This window comes from Rana temporaria, chromosome 2 (genome assembly GCF_905171775.1).
Source record: "Rana temporaria chromosome 2, aRanTem1.1, whole genome shotgun sequence".
Lineage (NCBI taxonomy): Eukaryota > Metazoa > Chordata > Amphibia > Anura > Ranidae > Rana > Rana temporaria.
The window spans coordinates 422,889,083-422,906,788 of record NC_053490.1 but is presented as its reverse complement, the minus strand read 5'-3'; the positions used below and the strand labels follow the sequence as shown (position 1 = coordinate 422,906,788).

The following is a 17,706-nucleotide window of genomic DNA, read 5'->3' as shown; positions in this document are numbered from 1 at the left end:
TGACACGACTTTGGGGGGCGACTCGGCAAGGTGACCTGAAAAACGCCCCGAGTCGCCCCCAAAGTCCTACAAGAACCTTTTTCTAAGTCGGAGCGACTTGCATCGCTCCTATTAGAACGGTTCTATTGAATAGAACAGGACGCAACTTGTCAGGCGGCTGAGTCGCTTGACGAGTCGCCCCAGTGTGAACCGGCTCTAACCCTCACACTTAAAGCAATAATTAAACCTTGTTTTTTTTTTATAACAAACATGTCATACTTACCTGCTCTGAGTAGTGGTTTTGCACAGAGCAGCCCGGATCCTCCTGTTCTCCGGTCCCTCGCCGGTGTTCCTGTCTTCTCCCTCCTGCCAGGTGTCCCCACAGTAAGCAGCTTGCTGTGGGGGCACCCAATCAGGCGCGTTTCTGGGCCGCAGCTGTGTGTGTCCGCCCCCTCCATCTTCTAATTGACTCACTGGCTGTTATTGACTGCCAAAAGCCAATCAGGAGTGCGAGTCACCGGAGAGGGGGCTCAGGTAAGTATTGCGAGGGGGGGGGGGGGCTGCTGCACACAGAGGGTTTGTTCCTTTACAACCACTTTAAACCTGGTACACACTGTAAGTCTTTTTTCGTTCAATCTAGTGGGCTGAACAAAAAAAAAACATACATCGCCGTACACATCCGATGTTGGTGCAGTGATCTTCCCTGCTGTGCTTCTGTGTTCTGACAGGTGGACTGCACCCACCAGAACATACTGATCAGCGCTTGCAGCAATTGGCTGTTGATTTTCCTGCATGCTTGTTCGGAATAAGCCAGTTGTGAGACCAGCTTCTGTTGGCTGAATTCTGCCAAACCAACCATTTTCGCCAGATTTTTGACCTGTGTGTACCCAGCTTTACTCTTTTTACTACTGTGTTCTGACAGGGGGACTGACTCCCCCCGCTAGAACACAGCGATCAGCGCTCGTAGCCATTGGCTTCCAGAGCTGATCAGATGCTGGTTTTCCAGCATGTTTCTTCGACAAAAGCTTGTCATTAGACCGATTTCTGCTGGACCCGCTGCTGGTCATTATATTTCTGACAGACACACTAGCTATATATTGGCCAGTTTCTGCTAAACTGCCATTGACCGGCCGATATTCGGCTTGTGTGTACCAGCCTTAACACTAATGTTCTTTGTAACCCCCACCTCTCAGACTAAAGCCACTAGTACACGTGGGCTGAATGTCGGGCACCATGGTCCGGTTCAAAAGAAACATCCGACATTCGGCTCGTGTGTACTAAAGCCGGTCAGCTTCTGTCGATGAGGCATGATAGAAAAAGGTCTGGCGATTGGCTCCCGATTAGAGCTCTCAGCCAATGGCATCTTATTTGATGGAACCATAGAATTATATTAAATAAACCAAGGTTAGTTCCTGGCTGATGAAATGAACTAAGTTGGTCTCAAGCTACATTATAATGTTAAAATCAGCCATTGTCTTTTATTTCTCATCACTTCCAACACACATTTAATAACCAAAAACATGTATTTGTTATTTTAAGATAGCTTTTGTTTAAAATAGGTAATGCGTTTACATCTCTAGAAGTAGTCTGTCTATTCATTGTTGGTACTCCCCAAGCCTTACTTCATAAAGCCATGTTTTCCATATGTTGCACCGATGGTGGCGTAAATTAGTCATGTGCAGAATCCATGGCTGTGAAAAATAAGTCTTTGCTGGTGGTATAAACCATTGGATGAAAGAATGATTAGCATTTCTCCATCAAACTATAAAAAAAAAATCTTACAGCATACAGTCCAACAGTCATAAAGGAGCAGATCCACAGAGCGAGTACGCCAGCGTATCTACTGATATACCAGCTTTAACTATACGTACGTACGAGCGGCCGGCGCATTTTTTACGGCGTCTCTAGTCGGCTTTTTCCGGCGTATAGTTAAAGCTGGTATTTCGTCGCGTATAGTTAGACCTGCCATGTTAAGTATGGCCGTCGTTCCCGCGTTTATTTATTTTTTTTTTTTTTGCGTAAGTCGTCCGTGAATCGGGAAGTTAAAAAAAAATGACGTGGTCGCAACCACGTCATTTAGCGCAATGCACGGCGGGAAATTTAAAAACGGAGCATGCGCAGTTCATTCGGCGGGGACGTGCTTCATTTAAATAAAACACGCCCCCTAATTGCCAATTTGAATTCCGCCACCAGAGATAGACTACGCCGCCGTAACTTACATTGCTAATTCTTCCAGGATTCGAACTAAAGCCAGGTAAGGTACGGCGGCGTAGTGTATCTCTGATGCGCTGCGCGGGTGCAGATCTCTGTGGATCTGCCCCCAAGTTTTTTTTTCTTTTGGCATTTATAAATACTGTCTGACTATTGCAGAAAGCTTTGGCTTGTCTAAAATGCTTGTCTTGTTATTGCCTCCATCGCCTTGGATTACGAGCATAATTCGTTCCAGAAGCATGCTTGTAATCCAAAGCACTCGTATATCAAAGCGAGTTTCCCCATAGGAATCAATGGAAACTCAGAAAAAAAGGTTCCAGTGTCACTGCTAGTGTATGCAGTACCGCATGTGGCCAGAGGTGGAGGGGGGCGCCGGAGACACTCAGGAACCGAGTATCTCCGAGTGGTCTCCTAGCATCACAGGCGCCCCCGCACCTCTGGCCACATGCGGCACTGCACACCGCAGAGGCTTGAATCCTGCTCGTCTTGTGAGACAATGCTCGCAAATCAAGTCAGAATTAAAAAAAAAAAAAACTGCTCGCCATTGCAAAACGCTCGTAAACCATGTTACTCGCAATCCGAGGTTTTACTGTGTATGGTATAACTATAGCATATAAGTACAACACAGCACCAAACAAATGTACCGCCCAATCTGCCCCTTTGCTAAACATCTGGGAGCACACACAGAGGTATTGGCAGTACGGTATGTGGACACTCCCCAGGATTTGGCTATAGCCATTAGCCTGTATGGTGTAATACCGACACTTGTGTGCTGAACTAGCAAAAAGGGTGACGTGTGGCATCAGTGGCTGCTACAATACCTCCTATGTCCTGTACACACGATCAGTTTTTCCGAAAGGAAAACCGTGTTTTGTTTTGTTTTTGCGGGAAAATTTGTCTTGCATACACACAGTCACACAAATCTTGTCTAAAATTCCGAACGTCAAGAACGCGTGACGTACAACACCTACGATGTGCTGAGATCAATGGAGTTTAATAGGCTCTTCTGCTGGCCTAATTCCTGCTCGTTTTGCCAGACAACACCCACAAACCGAGTCAGGATTTTTAAAAATACAGTGCTCGTATTGCGAAACGCTCGCTAACCGCGTTACTCGCAATCCGGGGTTCCACTCTACAAGCCAGCGCATAGATGAAGCCTGCCTTTTAGTTAAAAGGTTTTCATTGTGCACTATTACAAGCTTCTAGCAGCCGGCGTCCTAACAACCAATGATGTCATCGACTGATAGGGAGGACGTCGGGCATCACATTAGCGTAAGTTAAAAAAATTAAGAAAGAGGAGAAACGCTGAAATACTAGTCAGTACCAGACCAGTGTGCAAAATCTCTTCTAATGTTGGGTGTCCTACATGTGTGGATGTTGCTGCTTTGTGTAAAACTTTTAGTTTCATTTTCTACCTTTTAGAATTGGGTGCCTCCAGAATGTGCAGACATTTTAAAGGGTGTCTTGACTGAAAAAAAAAAGGTTGTGAGCAGGCCCGGATTTACTCCCTTTGCCGCCCCAAGGCCGGGTCCTTCAATGCCATCATCACATAGGGGGGCGACACAAGGGGGCTAAGCGATTTTTCGCAGACGATGACTGGTGTTAGTGCTTCAATCATTCCGGCACCATGGTTGTTATGGTGTCAGGATGATTGAAATGCATTATTTCCATCATTACATTGTAATATAAAATGAAATAGCTCAACTCACCATAAAGCAGAATGAGTGGGAGCCCTGAGCGTGTCACTTGCCACCGTCGCTTGTCACCAGATGGGAATGTCACTTGCCACACTGCCTGCCACCAGATGGGGATGCCACTTGCCACGATGCCTGCCACCAAATGGGAATGTCACTTGCCGCGCTGCCTGCCACCAGATGGGAATGTCACTTGCCACGTTGCCTGTTACCAGATGGGGATGTCACTTGCCACACTGCCTGTTACCAGATGGGGATGTCACTTGCCACGCTGCCTGTCACCAGATGGGGATGTCACTTGCCATGCTGCCCGCCACCAGATGGGAATGTCACTTGCCACACTGCCTGCCTGCCACACCAGATGGGGATTGCCATAGTTACCTGACTGCCACCCAAAAAGTACCAGTTTGTCACCAATTGCATGTACAATCAAGCCCCCCCCAGCATTGCTGAGTACTTGCAGCCAGGTACAATGCTGTCAGCCTCTCCTCTCCCGCACGGGGAAATTAGCTGCAGGTGAATCGTAAAACCGAGGCACATGAGATGAGAGTAATAGAGGAGAGTGAGGGCAAGCGGGCGGTGAGAGATGACGTCATTCTCTCTCTTCTGTGTCACGCAGCCTGTATGTAAGGGCGGAAGTTGTAACAGCACTGCGGGCAATGAGAAAATCTCTCTCCGCCGCCACACGGCCCGTACTGCTGAAAACGTACTTGTCTCCTCCGCCGCCCCTGCACACAGTGCCGCCCCGAGGCCTGGCCTTGTTGGCCTTGTGGGAAATCCGGCCCTGGTTGTGAGAGGGTTGAGACAAACAGTGTCTCACTGATGGGGGTGCTTACAATTATCAGCTTTTATTCATGTAAAACCTTCATCCCAAAGGGAAAAAACTGTTGCTTTTTCTGCTTAAAGGGGTTGTAAAGGTTCATGTTTTTTCACCTTAATGCATAGAGAATTAGCCACCCCCCCCCCCAGCCTCCGTTTACTTACCCGACCCCTCCAAAGTCCCGCGCCGTGATTGTGCTGGCTTCTCGGCTGGGCTTCATTGGTTGATTGATAGCAGCGCAGCCATTGGCTCCTGCTGCTGTCAATCAAAGCAATGACGCAAGGGCGGGGCCGAGTGATACAGTCTGCGGCTATGGCCCCAGACTGTATCACGGGAGCACGCCTGCAACAATTAACCCCCATGGGAGAGAGCTCCCATTATGGGGGTTAGTTCTTGCAGGGAGGAGCCGAGACAGCCACTGAGGGACCCCAGAAGACCAGGATCGGGGGCCACTCGCAAAACGAGCTGCACAGGGGAGATAAGTATAACGTGTTTTTAAAATGCATGAAGATAAAAAACGCTCTGACTTTACAACCACTTTAAGAAGTTAAGGAATATTACTGTGGCAAAAGAGGACCTTTGGATACTCATTTGCAGCCTCAGTGACCCCTATTCCTATAACATGGGTTACCCCTTTTACAGTTCTAACAGTGCTATGAACTTTAGTCTTCTAAAGTCATTCATGCTCAACTTTTTTTTTTTTTTTTTTAAATCAATGCATATCTAAAACCCAGAGTTTCCATGAAAGCTTTAGTTCCGATGACTCCATTGATTCTTCCTCAACAGTTGCATACCTGGTAAAAAGCTATTCAATTAGCTAATTGCCTACTGCACTCCCCGTGCCCTTTTTAAAACTCCTAATGTCTGTTTAAAAGATTTTTATGCCTTTTATACAGTCTCAGAAAGGATAATGTCATTTTTCCTGCCTGTTTAAATGAGCGGACTGTAATTATGGCTGCTGATGGGAGAGGCTGAATCGTAAAGATTAAAACTAATATGCTGTTACTATTACTGTTTAGGCATTTTGCCAGAGATGAGGCACAAGGACAGACAGGGACTCATGGGAGTAAGCAAAGGAAAATTTAGGACAGCATGCGCTTCACATAGAAGTTTCTTGCTTAAACTGAAATATTAAAGTATGTGTCAGGGGGGAAAAAAAGGACATATGCCATACATCTTTGCTATACACATATCCTATGTTTTATCTATTTAAAGACACTTCTAGTACAAAAAAACTGTTGATAGGCCAGAAATGCACTCGGTTCCTAAGTACATTTGTGGGTTTATGTAGACTGAAGCCTCGTACACACGCTCGGTTTACTCGGCAAGAACCAGCAAGAAAACTGCTGGCAGAGCTTTCTTGCGGAGTATACCGAGCGTGTGTACGAGGCTTTCAAGATTCTCTACAAGAAAACTGCCCAGAATCTAGACGAGAAAAAATAGAGAACATGTTCTCTATTTTCTCACTGTGAGATTCTCGGCAGTTTTCCTGCCGAGAAACCCAAGAGTCTGTATACTTACCTGTCGCCGTGAAAACCCTTGCATGCTCGAAATGACTTTGACGCATGCGCGGTAGCTTCCTAGGCATAGGTAGGGTGAAGCAAGACGACGTCGTCGTACGCAAAGACGTCACCGCGTTCTTGCCTTTCAAGAGAACTGCCGTTCTTTTGAAAGGTCTGTCTGTACACTCGGGCAGCAAGAGATTCTTGCCAAGAATCTCGTTGGGAAAAACGTTTTTTTTCCTGACTAGATTCTTACCCGTGTGTGTGAGGCTTCAGTGTTGTCAGCCCAGTTTTCTCTTGCCAAGCTACTCCGATCCACCTACTCTCCCATATCTTCAACATCATTTTGTCAATCATTCTGTAGTTCCAAGATGAGGATTATGAGGGCTAATTAGTTTCCTGAGACAGCAAAAGAAGGGCACAATGGACACAGGACCGCTCTACCATGACCATAGTACGCTATGTGGCCATGTTCACACTAGAGAGGTATGATTTCCCAAAATGTTTCAAGCCATGAAATAATGTTTTTTTTTTTACCCTCCACCAAAAATTTCAGGAAAAAAAAATTCTGTGTCAATATTTGCATACCTGGTACAAAGCTATTAAATTAGCTAATTGAAAGTAATTTTGTTACTTCAGGAATGTGAAATGCAGTGTATATAAAAGTATTTTGCTTGAAATAAAAGTACAGCCTATTCAGTAAATAAACTAAACTTGCTTTTTAAAATGTTATTTTTTTATTACAAATGGAATAACAAGGACTGTATGTGTTAAGAACATTTCAACCATACACAAGAACAGGTAAGCACCCCCCTTTCCCTCATAAGAATATAAAGCTTCCTGACAATATGCATTTTCAGTTATTGACAATGCTCATCCAGAAGCATATATTGATCTTGCAAGAGCTTGATCAATGTCCTCCTGATTTTCAGGTGTAATTTTATCAATAAATGAAGGTACAGGGTATTGTGTATTTTTGAGAGGAGACTTTGAGAATGCAAGACCAAGCTCATGAAAAAGCCCATCGACACAAGTAAGAGACGGTTCACACTTCCGCGGCACGACTTCGGGGGCGACCTGCAAAACGACTTCTGTATAGAAGTCAATACAGGTCGCCCCGAGCCGCCCCCGAAGTCGTGCAAGAACCTTTTTCTAAGTCGGAGCGACTTGCGTCGCTCCTATTAGAACGGTTCAATTGCATTGAATGGGACGCGACTCGTCAGGCGGCTGAGCCGCCTGACGAGTCGCCCCAGTGTGAACCGGCTCTGAGAATGTAACATTTCCAGAAATATTGAAGTCATGAGGGAAAAAAACGTTCCCGTTTTTTTTCCCCCAAACAATTGGTTTGCAACACTTCCTTACTTGAAGATGCAGCTGGTAAAGAAACACTTTGTGATGATCCAGAAGCAGCAGAAAGTGTTAATGGAGAGAAAAGCTACTCTCACTTTCATTCTAATCCTCATCATTTGATTCCAGATTTTTTTTTAAATGTCTTTAGGGCACCTCTGACATGCCAGGATGTGTTTTGTCATCTTTGTAGCATTTGGAAAAGGATTTTTTTTCTCACAATATTTGCAAATTGCAGCTTTGCTCTCAGCAGAAATTGTGACATGGAAATGTTTCCAAACTCTAGATAAGTGTTTCTCAACTGGGGTTACGTGGACCCTAAGGGTTCCGCAAGAGATCCCCTGGGGTTCTGCAGCGATCTACCTGTCAGTCACAGGCAGCTGACAGGTAGATCGCATGGACACATGTAGAGATAGGCAGGGAAGCAGCTGGCATCTCCCGTTCCCTTGTCACTGGCTTTGATCTCACAGGAAAGCCTGTGAGACCAGGAAGTGATAGAAGAGCTGCAGACGTGGACAGCGCTGGATTGAATGATGGCTCAGGTAAATAAGAGGGGGGTGAGGAGGAATACTTTTACCTATAACCTTTTTGCCTTAACCACTTCAGCCCTGGAAGGATTTACCCATTTCCTGACCAGGCCATTTTTTGCGATACGGCACTGCGTTGCTCTAACTGACAATTGTGTGGTCATGTGGTTCCTTTTGGGGACCAGTGACACCAATACGGTGATCAGCGTTAAAAAAATGCACTAATTACTGTATAAATTAGACTGGCAGGGAAGGGGTTAACACCAGGGGCGATCAAAGAGTTAAATGTGTTCCAAGGGAGGTGATTTCTAACTGGGGGGGGGGGGGTGAATACACTGGATAAAAAGAGAGATCATGATTCAGCTCAGCTGAAACACAAGATCTCTCGTTTGCCCCCTGATAGAGCAGCGGTGTGCCTTGTTTACATGGGCACACCGCTGCTGCGTCTCTCCTGTGAATGATTGAGTGGCTGCCGGACCCGCTCATTGGTTCCTGTGTCCAATCACAGCGGGAGTGCCACTCAGGTGCCCCCTTACACCACGTCCACAAAATTATGTACAGGTACGTGAAGTGGTTGTAAACCCTTACATGTACCCAGTGAAGTAACTGACCACGGGGGATACCTGTTTATCTGCAGTCTTCTCTATATCTGTTCAAAGTGCAAAATTTATAAAGCTTGTCTAAGCTGTCAGAAAAAAGGGGACGGGTAGCTGAAGTTGCACTGTGCAAAGCTCAGTGAGGAAAGCTCTAAAATCTGATTTGAGGGAAGGGACACCCCCCCCCCTTTTCCTCCCTTCACACAGCACACAGGAACAAAGCCGAGGCTGTCAATCAGCTGGAGATCCTTCCACTGCCGGCGATGGTGATCGCATACTCTCACCTCTGTGGTATGGAGCCAAGTGAGCAGAAGATGGCCCCCACCCGGCTCCATACCATTGCAGGGCGGAAGCGACATCAAAGAGACATTTTTTTTTATTGCATTTTAGTGTAAATATGAGATCTGAGGTTTCTTTGACCCCAAATCTCATATTTAAGAGGTCCTGTCGTGCTTTTTTTCTATTACAAGGGATGTTTACATTCTTGTAATAGGAATAAAAGTGATACAATTATTAAAAAAAAATTATAGAATAGTGTACATTTTTTTTAACAAAATGTAAACTAAATAAAAAAAGCATGGAATGCAGGACAGAAGGTGGAAGGCAATCAGTGGAACTCTTTACGCTGCTCTGACGGTGCTGGAAGATAGCTGATCAGGACAATATCTAGTAGTGGATATGAAGAAATCACTGAAGGAAAGATTTTTACATGAAGCAGCAGCCTTGCAGGTATTAGGCTAAACACCATTACACACAAATGTGTTTGGAAGTGTTTAAAAAAAAAAAGAAGAAGACTAAGGGCTCTTTCACACGGATCGGACCGTTTCTGGGTCCGCTCCGTGTGTCTCCGTCGGCTCAGCGGGGATCCCCGCTCAGCTGTCGGCGGATAGGGCGGTCCCCGCACACAGTGCAGGTACCGCCCTGTCTCTGCTCCGCTGTCCCCTATGGGGAACCGGATGCAGACGGACCGTCTGTCCGTCTGCATCAGTTCCGCTCCGCCGAACGGAAGAAAAATAGGGTTTCTTCCGTTCGGAAAAGCGGATCCCGACTGACGCGGACGCTAGCGGATGCTCCATCCGCTAACGGACGCGATCCCATAGGGATGTATTACAAGTCCGTTAACGGACTTGTAATAACGGATGAGCGGAACGGACATGTGAAAGGGGCCTTACCTTCAGCTTCAAGGTAAACTGAATGAACCTTTGATGCCCCGTACACACGATCGGTTTTCCCGGCGGAAAAAAGTTGCATGGTTTTTCCGACGGAATTCCTCATTGACTGCCAAGAACGCAGTGATGTAAAGACTACAAAGAGCTGAGAAAATGAAGTTCTATGCTTCTGAGCATGCGTCGATTTGTTTCCGAGCATGCGTCAGAATTTTACACGTTGGGATTTGTACACACCATCGGAAATTCCGATCAGTTTTTTTCCTGACGGAAAAAAGAGATCCTGCTCTCTATCTTTTCCCAGCAGTTTTCCTCTCAGTGTTTCCCCATAGAAAAACTGCCAGGTTTAAAACCGGCGGGAATATAGAGAGCAAGTTCTCTATTTTCCCGCCGGGATTCTCGGCAGTTTTCTTGTCGGGAAAACTGCCAGGAAGCATACACACGGCCGGTTTTCCCGGACAAAATCTCTCCTGGCAGTTTTCCTGGCAGGAAAACCGGTCGTGTGTACGAGGCTTCAGGGAGGATATTTGCCTACAAAACTGTTCTGGTTGGACAACCGTTTATAAAAAGTAGCATAAATTATGCAAAATAGAAAAAAGGCTGTCCATTTTTCTACTGGAAAAAAGTGAATGACTAAATGCAAATTCTCCATGTTATCCGCTGACTTTATCCAAATGTTGAAAACCTATTCATGTTTGTGCGTTACAGTAACATGCGTAATTCGCACATTAAAGTGCACTGCATTGAGACAGCCAATTGAAATCAATGAGCTTCTGATGCCCCAAACGGTCCAAAAAACAGGTATGCCACAACACACTATGGTGCGTTGTAGCACTTTGTAAAGCTTGTGCATTGCCTAAACATGCTGGGGTGCTATTCAACATGAATGGTATAGTAACCTTTGTGATTTGTGATGCAAGTAAACCCGGAGGGTTGAATGCCTATTTTTAATACCCAGTTTATCCTTTGAGGAAGAATTACGTTAGGGGCTGATTTACATATTTGCACTCAAAAGCACAGATTAAGTGCATTGGCTAATTGCAGTGCCATTGATTTTGAATAGCACCCCAATGCAAGGCAGCAGTCTCCAAACTGTGGCCCGGGGACTGGATGCAGTCTTTTTCTTGCCTTTATCTGGCCCTTGGGGCACTATTCCTCCCACTGAGAACAAAAATAGGGCAGGATTGATTCCATTGACACCAACGATGGGGCAGAATTCCTGCCTTCGACACAAGTGATGGGACACAATTCCTCCCATTGACACACAAATTTGTTTTCCGTCGGAATAAACTCCGACTGGTTTTTCCAACGGAATTCCGCTCAAGCTGTCTTGCATACACACAGACACACCAAATTCCAGCCGTCAAAAATGCGGAGACGTACAACACTACGACGAGCCTAGAAAAATGAAGTTCAATGCTTCCGAGCATGCTTCAAATTGTTTCTGAGCATGCATGTTTTTTGTCTCCGTCAGAATTCCATACAGACGAACGGAATTTCCGATAGAACGTGTTCTCTTTCTAAGTCTGTCAGAATTTTCGATGGAAAAAGTTTGATGGGGCATACACACAGTCGGAATATCCAATGAAAAAATTCCGTCTGACTTTTTCCATCCAAAATTCCGACCGTGTGTACGCGGTATTACAGTGAGGCAGAATTCCTTCCATTGGCACCAACGATGGGGCAGAATTCCTTCCATTGGCACCAACGATGGGGCAGAATTCCTTCCATTGGCACCAACGATGGGGCAGAATTCCTTCCATTGGCACCAACGATGGGGCAGAATTCCTTCCATTGGCACCAACGATGGTGCAGAATTCCTTCCATTGCCACCAATGATGGGGCAGAATTCCTTCTATTGGCACCAACGATGGGGCACTATTGCTCCCACTGACACCAACGATGGGGCACTATTTTCTACTCCCACTGGCCCCAGTCCGGCCCTCCTAAAGTAGGAAGGACAGTAACTTGGCCCTTTGTTTAGAAAGTTTGGAGACATTGCACTAAGGCAATGCCCCATAGTGTGTTGTGGTGCATTGCTGCATACATTTTGTGACCATGCATTAATGCACTGCAAATATGTAAATGGACCTTAAGATTCAAATCACCAACTTACTCAAATAACATACAATGTGCCCTTGTAATTTATTTTTGGGATTGTGGGGGGGGGCTTTAGGTTCAGGTTTACATTACATTGCATGTAATGGTTAGTTTGTTGTCCAGAGCCCTCAAAATCATAATGTAATATAAGACAAGGTCTTCCAAGTTTTCTTTTTCCTCACAGTGTTGCTTAGTACTTCACTCTGCATAGTGTAGTGTAATTGTACTATAATTCTGTTCACAAGTTATAAATTGTTTTCTTTCTCGCTCTCTAACTACAGTCTATACACAGAATTTGTGGCCAATAACACCTTTTTGAAATCCACTAAAATACATATACAGAATCTCACATAAGTGAGTAAACCCCTCACATTTTTGTAAATATTGTATTATATCTTTTCATGTGACAACACTAAAGAAATTACACTTTGCTACAATGTAAAGTAGTGAGTGTACAGCTTGTATAACAGTGTCAATTTGCTGTCCCCTCAAAATAACTCAACACACAGCCATTAATGTCTAAACTGCTGACAACAAGTGACTACACCCCTAAGTGAAAATGTCCACATTGGGGACAAAGTGTCAATAATTTGTGTGGCCATCATTATATTCCAGCACTGTCTTAATCCTCTTGGGCATGAATTTCACCAGAGCTTCAAAGGTTGCCACTGGAGTCCTCTTCCACTCCTCCATGATGACAATGTGGAGCTGGGGAATGTTAGAGACCTTGCGCTCCTCCACCTTCCATATAAGGATGCCCCCAGATGCTAAATAGGATTTCTGGAGACTTACCCTCAGCTTCTTTACCAAGGCAGCGGTCATCTTGGAGGTGTGTTTGGGGCCGTTATTTTGGAATAATATTTTGGAAAGTGAGGGGATCATGCTCTGCTTCAGTATGTCACAGTACATGTTGGCATGCATGGTTCCCTCAATGAATTGTAGCTTCCCAGTGCCCGCAGCACTCGTGCAGCCCCAGACCATTACACTCTTACCGCCACCCTTGACTGTAGGCAAGACACACTTGTCTTTGTACTCCTCACCTGGTTGCCACCACACACGCTTGACACCATCTGAACCAAATAAGTTTTATCTTGGTCTCATCAGACCACAGGACATTGTTCCAGTAATCCATGTCCTTAGTATGCTTGTCTTTAGGAAACTGCAGGCTTTCTTGTGCATCATCTTTAGATGAGGCATCCTTCTGGGACGACAGCCATGCAGACAAATTTTTTGCAGTGTGCGGCTTATGGTCTGATCACTGACAGGCCCCACCTCTTCAACCTCTGCAGCAATGCTGGCAGCACTCATACATCTATTTCCCAAAGACAACCTCTGGATATGACGCTGAGCACGTGCACTCAACTTCTTTGGTCGCCCATGGCGCAAGGTCTGTTCTGAGTGGAACCTGTCCTATTAAACCGCTGTATGGTCTTGGCCACCTTGCTGCAGCTCAGTTTCAGGGTCTTGGCAATCTTCTTATAGCCTAAACCATCTTTAAGTAGAGCAACAATTTTTCAGATCCTCAGAGAGTTCTTTGCATGAGGTGCCATGTTGAACTTCCAGTGACCAGTATGAGAGAGATAACATCAAATTGTACACATCTGCCCCCATTTACACATGAGACATTGTAACACTAACAAGTCACATGACACTTGGGAGGGTAAATGGCTAATTGGGCCTAATTTGGACATTTTCCAATTGGGACACTTTTGCTGCAAGAGGTTTAGACATGAATGGCTGTGTGTTGAGTTATTTTAAGGGGACAGAAAATGTACACTGTTATACCAGCTGTACATTGTAGCAAAGTGTAATTTCCTCAGTGTTGTTGCATTAAAAGATATAATAAAATATTTACAAAAATGTGAGGGGTGTACTCACTTTTGTAAGATACTGTAAATAATTATACCCTTTACTCCATACTGATAAAATCATAAACTGTTTCCCGTTCAGTATATATGAGTTTATGTAATGATTGCAGTCCTATGGAAGAATTGTCATCACAATTACTGTTTCCTTCCTGCTAGGATTTAAAGATAATGCTGGCTCGGAGAGTGATGGGGGCGACTCCAAATCAGAAGGGACCAATGGAACAAGTGGAGCGGAAAACCAGGCGAAAAAGATCAGGGATTTGGCTTTGGTGATATTTCAAAGACAAGCCAATTAAGCTAAGACCAAGGTCAATAGAAATGGAAAATGACATTCCTCCTGTAGAAAAGGTAAATATACAGTATATATGCGCTTTTCTTTTTTGTCATTTATATAGGTATGCTTAAAATATGCATGAAGGTCTATTCACATTGTTGCGCTGTGTAAGCACACATTAAGACACATTTTGCCAAGTTATCCAAAGAACACTTAGTGGAAATCTATGGTCATGGCATACACTTTCATTTTATGACATTGGCATTGTATTGGCAATACAAACAATAGTTCTTATTTGACAATATAATACAAGCTTACTTGAAAAATCTCCTTTTTATATTGTAAGTGCTGCTTGACTGCTGGCCATCTCTTTCCACAACTTCCTAGTACAACTTCCTGGTACAACTTCCTGGTACAACTTCCTAGTACAACTTCCTGGTACAACTTCCTGGTATCCCCACATGTTTTGCATCATTTTTCCTGCTGTTTACCATCGATAGAATTCAATGACTCAAATGTGTGGTGTGACAGTGTTGCACCCAGTGTTAATTTGGTCAACGAAAAAGTTTTCATCAGCAGCCTTTTTACAGTGATGAAAACTAAACGAAAAGTACATTTTTGTCCACTGATGAAAAATATGATAAAAATCAATTCCGTTTTTGTTAACAAACAAAAACTAAACGAAAACGCCAGGCAGGGACGTTTACCCTCTGAACTTCCGGTTTCCACGGAGCTCCTGCTTCTCCTGGATAAAGCCCGGTATTTGTAGATAGGAGGCTGTCCGCAGAAGGTTAGACAATCAATGACTGCTATCTGCAGGAGGATGTTCTATTAAGATGGCTGGGCTGTGTAGTTAACCCTCTCTCACACTGCCATACACTCACATTTCAAGTGGTTGTAAACCCAATCTAAAAATAAAACCCTGCAAGACAAAGGCATAATGAGCCATACTAGCATACTAGCTCATTTTGAATGAGCTGCGATTAGCCGGAGCCGCAATTACGCCACTCAGGCCTTGTACATCGGACATGTCTGCTGGGAGGCACACACCATCAGACCAAAATCCCCGCGGACAGAGAACGCGGTGATGTATACGACACTGACGTTCTCTGACGCGGAAGTTCAATGCTTCCACGCATGCGTCAAATCAATTCGACGCATGCGCGGGATTTCGGGCTGCTGGTTATACGTCATAACCAGCGGTCATGTCCGATGAGTCATACTGACCATCGGACATCTCCGACGGACATGGTTCCAGCGGACAAGTTTCTTAGCATGCTAAGAAACTTTTGTCCGCTGGAAACCTGTCCGCTCGGACAGGAATACGGTCCGGTAGGCCCTACACATGGTCGGACATGTCCGCGGAAACTGGTCCGCGGACCAGTTTCAGCAGACATGTTTGGTCGTGTGTACGAGGCCTCATTTGCATGGGAGCCACAGGTAATGGCACACGGACTGAAGTAACGGCACATAGGTGCTATTGCTTCCGTTTGCTTTAGTGCGAATGTGCCGATGACATCGCCACATGCAGGGGACAAGGGATAGAAGATATCCTGGTTAGCTACAGGTAAGCCTATAAAGGGTTTACAACCACTTTCATATTGATAGATAGAGGCCCCCTGAAGGAGACCTGCTCCTTGTCAATAGGCTTCACAGCTTGTCCACTACAGGAGAGCAGCATACTGTCTGATCTGTGCAGGATTAACCCTTTTTCTGCCAGAGCTGGTTATGCACCCATGCTTAAAAAATCAACTTAGGCCTGAAGATTACATAAACACCCCCCCCCCCCCCAAACATATATTTTCTTAAAGCAGACAAGTTCATGTAAATGTGCACTGCATGGTGGCATCATCATGCAAAGAGTTCTTTTTTTTTTTATTTGAACGTTACACTTATGTCAAAAAAGCAATATTCTTGTAACAAAACTTGTGTTATCTTAACCACTTAAGACCCGGACCATTATGCAGCTAAAGGACTTGGCCCCTTTTTGCGATTCAGCACTGCGTCACTTTAACTGACAATTACGACCCACGGGGATGTACATGTATGCCCTTGTGCCCAGCCGTGCCATTCTGCAGACGTATATCTGCGTGCGGCTGTCCTCAAGCGGTTAAAGAGGTTATATAATGACTAAATCTGTGTCTGTAGTGCATGTTCAAACTTTAATACCATAAATAATAACTTACTACTAATGGCGGCGATCAGCGATTTTTTTTGTGACTGCGACATTATGGCGGACTCTTCGCACAATTTTGACACATTTTTGGGACCATTGTCATTTGAACAGCAAAATATGCATTTAAAATGCATTCTTTATTGTGAAAATGACAGTTGCAGTTTGGGAGTTAACCACAGGGGGGCGCTGAAGGGGTTATTTTTCACCTAGTGTGTGTTTACAACTGTAGGGGGGTGTGGCTGTAGGTCTGACGTCATCGATTGTGTCTCCCTATAAAAGGGATGACACATTCGATGCAGCCGCCACAGTGAAGCACGGGGAAGCCGTACGGCTCTCCCCATCCTTCAGCTCCTGGGAGCGATCGCGAGGGGGTGGCTAGAAACGAATAGCCGCCCCCTCATCCCGGATCGCTCCCAGAGCTACCGACCACCGCATGTAACGGGGGGGGTCCCGATCGGACCCCCGACCCTCGGAAAGGCAGGGACATACGGGTACACCCATCTGCCTGTACGTGCCATTCTGTGGACGTATATATACATGCGGCGGTCGTTAAGTGGTTAAAAACGATCGTGTGTGGGCTCCAGAGCTTTTTTCACAAAATGGCCATTAAAAATTTCGATCATGCTCTAATTTTTCACGGCGTTTTTAATGTTGTCGTTTTTTACGTTGTAAAAAATGGTCGTGTGGGCTTTAACGACATGAAAAAAACGCGCATACTCAGAAGCAAGTTATGAGACGGGAGCGCTCGTTCTGGTAAAACTAGAGTTCGTAATGGAGTAAGCACATTCATGTAACAGACTGAAAAGCGTGAATCATCTTTTACTAACACAAAATCGGCAAAAGCAGTCCGAAGGGTGGCGCCATCCGCATGGAACTTCCCCTGTATAGTGCCGTCGTACGTGTCGTACGTCACCGTGCTTTGCTAGAGCATTTTTTTTTTTCATGATCGTGTGTAGGCAAGGCCGTTTTAATGATCGGGTTAATAAAAACTTTGTTTTTTCTAGACCCTTAAAAATGTAATTTTTTACAATCCGAAAAACGGTTGTGTGTACGCGGCATCAGACTAAAACAAAATCAAAATTTTCCCCCAAAATTAACACTGGTTGCACCTTGTCACTGTGTCAGAAGTGTTAGATGTCTCCCAAGGTGCTCACTTATGCAGGTTGAGGTTTGGGATGTCTGTTTTGCCGTTTTTCTCCAGGATTGGTAACTCCTGGATTGGGTACTTATTTTACTGGAAACCAGCATACTGATTATGCAGTTGTGTCAACCTTTTTAGGCAAGGGGCCGTCTATGGTTTGGGCTCTTTCCTTAGGCTGGGTTCACACTACGGTTTTCCCCGTCCGTCAGCCGCATACGATTTCAGTATTGAAAACGTACGGGCCCGGACGGGAAAACGTATAGATAGAGAATGCATTGCAAATCGTATGCACTCCGGGTGCGTAC

At 45.1% G+C, this 17,706-nt stretch overlaps 1 protein-coding gene across 1 annotated transcript in view; it reads left to right on the top strand.

The window, feature by feature from the left end:
• Positions 1–17,706, top strand: part of SH3KBP1 (SH3 domain containing kinase binding protein 1) — a 513,710-nt gene that overhangs the window by 281,590 nt on the left and 214,414 nt on the right. The window contains 3 exon segments of the mRNA XM_040338226.1: positions 13,967–14,062; positions 14,065–14,082; positions 14,085–14,158. Of these exon segments, the coding sequence (XP_040194160.1) occupies positions 13,967–14,062; positions 14,065–14,082; positions 14,085–14,158 (188 nt within the window).